The sequence below is a fragment of the Phyllostomus discolor genome, chromosome 3, assembly GCF_004126475.2.
Source record: "Phyllostomus discolor isolate MPI-MPIP mPhyDis1 chromosome 3, mPhyDis1.pri.v3, whole genome shotgun sequence".
Lineage (NCBI taxonomy): Eukaryota > Metazoa > Chordata > Mammalia > Chiroptera > Phyllostomidae > Phyllostomus > Phyllostomus discolor.
This window is the reverse complement of record NC_040905.2, coordinates 55,712,193-55,715,474: the sequence shown is the minus strand read 5'-3', so window position 1 is coordinate 55,715,474 and position 3,282 is coordinate 55,712,193. Positions and strand designations below refer to the sequence as shown.

Below are 3,282 nucleotides of genomic sequence, written 5' to 3'. Positions count from 1 at the left end.
TGCGTACCTCACCTCTGCGTGGCGTGGGGTCGCCGCCGTTCAGGAGAGGGGCGGGACTTCCTGTCCCGCGCGGGCAGGACTTCCGGGAGAGCAGGAAGACCCTGTCCCTTCAGTGTCAAGGGATTCCCGGCTTCCCTGTGGGGTGGGGAGGTCTGGGACGGTTACGGTGACTCCGGGGCATCTGGTACACTATCTGTGCTTGGCGCCATGGTGAGTCTTTCTGTGGGGGCTGGAGTAACAACTGGGGAGGAATGGCCGGGAGGTCAGTCCAGTGAAGGGAGCCGGTTGAGTTCCGAGCTGAGGATGGAGGGGGGCGGGAGCAGTGGGATGAGCCTCAGGGCAGGACCCACCACCTGCCCTGGAGCTCCGGAAGCGCCGGGCCCCTGAGGAGGCAACGTCTGAACATCTGTCGTGCCCAACCTTGAGTTACCTCCAGGAGTACGGTGTAGGTAGCCAAAATGTTCGTGTCCCATTCACAGTGTACGGGCGCGTGGTCCCAGAGTTGACCTTGCTCCGTTGGTCGTCTCTTTGGTCCCAGAATTGAGCTTGTCTGGTTGATCATCTCCTTTCCCCCCCTTAGCTGTAGGGTCATGGCCCAAAACTTCAGATCTTAGAAATGCCTTTAGCCTTTCCAGGATAATAAACACCTGTCACTTACTTAAAGAAACTGCAAGGTCAGTTTATCTTTCAAACTCAGCCCTTCTGGCATTGGAAAGGGCGTCAGATAAAAAATCTGGACTTAGTAAGGACATACTTTATTTGGAAGGAATATTGCAAGGGCATGGGGGTAAGGACTATTACAATAGGGAGAATGCCCCGACAATAAAAGTTCTGCAAGAGTCCAAAAGGTTAGGCAAAAGGGATTTTTCAAGGCTAAAAAGAACGACGATGAAGTTCTTTTCTTCATCTAAAGAGAAGTTAAATGAAAGGGTAGTATGGTCTGTAGATCAAAGATTGTTTTACTCTCGAATCAGCCTGTTCTGTAAAGGATCTGTTAAGGAATTGTATGCTGTTTCAGATTGAGGGTGGGCCAAGTTTAGGGACTGAGTGAAGAGGATCTGAACCAGAATTTGGGTAAAAAAACATTTTATTCCGATTGAAGTACAGGGGCAAGCAGTTCATCTAGGCATGTATGAAGCGAAGAATGAATCTGCAGGTTTGTGTCTGGCCGTGTCAGATAAACAAGAGGGTCATCCGTGAGCTCTATCGAAGTCCTATGGGGACCAGTGGTTTTTTGCAGTAAGCCTTTTCCAGAACACAAAAGGGTGGAGTGGGAATAGGGGAATTTCGTACTTACGTTGTTTTCCGAGATCACAGGGGTCTGGTAAAATTTAATGTTATCAGTTACTTGAGTATATTAAAAGAGTTCATATCCTTATGTAAAGGGCTTGCTTTTATGGAATTTAGCTTTAGTTTGCCATGCTTTTTCCAGAACCAAATATTGACATTGTTCAGCTATTGTGAGTAATGATTGACTTTTGAATGATCTTTAGAAACTTAACTGAATGTGAAACAAAAGAACCTTCAAATAATGTGGTTCTTGGTGAACTCTACTGAGCAATGACTACTAACCTCTGACTCTTGGGCACTGTGTCTGCGTGTGTATTAACCTCAGTGAATAATACAGTGTTATTTTTTTTCCTTTAGTATCAATGAAATTAGACAGATAGGGAACTGTAAAACCAGAGGGAACCAAAGATAGTAGTCCAACACCCCATCCCTACTACCAGTTATACAGAAGTAAAGAATCTGAGGTTTAGAAATAGGTATTGACTTATTACCTTATTAGGTGTTGTTACCTAAAGTAACAACAGTTGGCATAGTCTGGATTAAAACCTCAGATCTCACTTCTTAAATTTAAGCTGTTTTTGACTCCTTGGTCTTAAAAGGCTAAGATACAGTGTAATTAAAATCCTTGAATTCATAATAATCACAGAGAAGCTGAATGTGAACTTATTCCCAGTCTTCTGAAATACTAGAAGTAGAATCCCTCTTTTTTAAAAAAGTAGTTTTGTTTTAAGCTAAGGTAAACAAACTCATGCTTTCCTCAATATGCCACTAAGAGAATGTTACTTGCAGAATGTCACCAGCGGCCAGGTAGTTGATTTTCTCCATTCTGGTGTTGCTTACATTTCTAAATTAATTTACTTAATGCCAGTTTAGCTTTCCCATCTGAATTGATAACGTCTGTATATGTAAATGTAGTCACTGCTTGGAATCCTTCAAAAGAAAGGGTTTAGCCATTAAATGAAGTTAACAAGGGTTGAAGTTATTTAGGACTCAGGTTGGTTAAATTGAAAACTTTTGCACTCCTTGCCTAATGATATAATGAAAATGATACAGTACTTGAATTCAGAAGCCCCAGGTTCTGTCCATTATTATGTGAATTTGGCAAAATTACCCAGCTATATAAAAGTCCATTTTCCCCTTAGATAAGAGAAGTAGGACTTAATGGGAATTAAAACACCTAACTTGTATTTGTGATTCTATGACTTCACTCAGGAGTTTTTCAGAATAAGTACATCTTTTTTATTAAATAAGATTTAATCTGATTTCCACGTATTTTTCTGTTAATTTCTCAAGTTTGGTTTCTTTTATCATCTTTTCATTTTTTTGTATGTCACATAGGTAATACTTGGAATCTGTGTTTGGCCAAGTATTTCATTACTGTCTTAAATACTATGAAATGGAAAACAAAGCCTTGAGACACCTTGATTTTATTTTTGTTTTAATAGGTATAAACTCATTCTGTTCTCTTATTCTCTGGTACAGTATGTAGATCAAAATGCAGCAAATGCCTGTGTATGTAATAAGGTTCTCCTTTGAGCAAATGACAATAGGATTATGGTCCAGACTAAAAATACTATGTATTCACTAGGGGAATAAAACTGTATGTTTTATTATTGTTCTTTTTGAAACTTTCAGTCCAACTTTAATCAAATAGGTCTTTTCACCATTTAGGCTGGTTTGGGGAACAAAAGTAGATTTAGAGCAAGCTCCTGGAATTGAAGGTATCTCACAGCTTATTTTACCTATATAGCACCCTGTGGTAACTTCTGCTGGGACTGAGCTATGGTCTGTTGGGAAAAAAGGTTGTAAACCTCTGCTTTAAAATTTATTAGAAAGTTTCCTTTTGGGACATGAGAAAGGGTGTTGGGAAGAATGTGGTAAATGTTATAAGGGAAATCAGTGTAATGTACTCAAGAGTACAGAAGAAGAAATTCTAACTGTGGAGAGAGGGGTCATGTGGTAGGTGAGTTCAGCTGAGTTTTGAAAAGTGGG

General features: G+C 40.7%; 1 protein-coding gene across 3 annotated transcripts in view; it reads left to right on the top strand.

Annotated features, from left to right (window-relative positions):
- The first annotated feature begins 51 nt into the window (after positions 1-51).
- Positions 52-3,282, top strand: part of TMEM161B (transmembrane protein 161B) — a 74,443-nt gene continuing 71,212 nt past the window's right edge. The window contains exon 1 of one of the 3 annotated variants that reach the window (XM_028517333.2): positions 52-210. In XM_028517333.2, the coding sequence (XP_028373134.1) occupies positions 208-210 (3 nt within the window). In that variant the 5' untranslated portion in view covers positions 52-207. The remainder of the gene's footprint in view (positions 211-3,282) is intronic. The other 2 variants (XM_036020502.1, XM_036020504.1) reach the window with 2 other exon arrangements.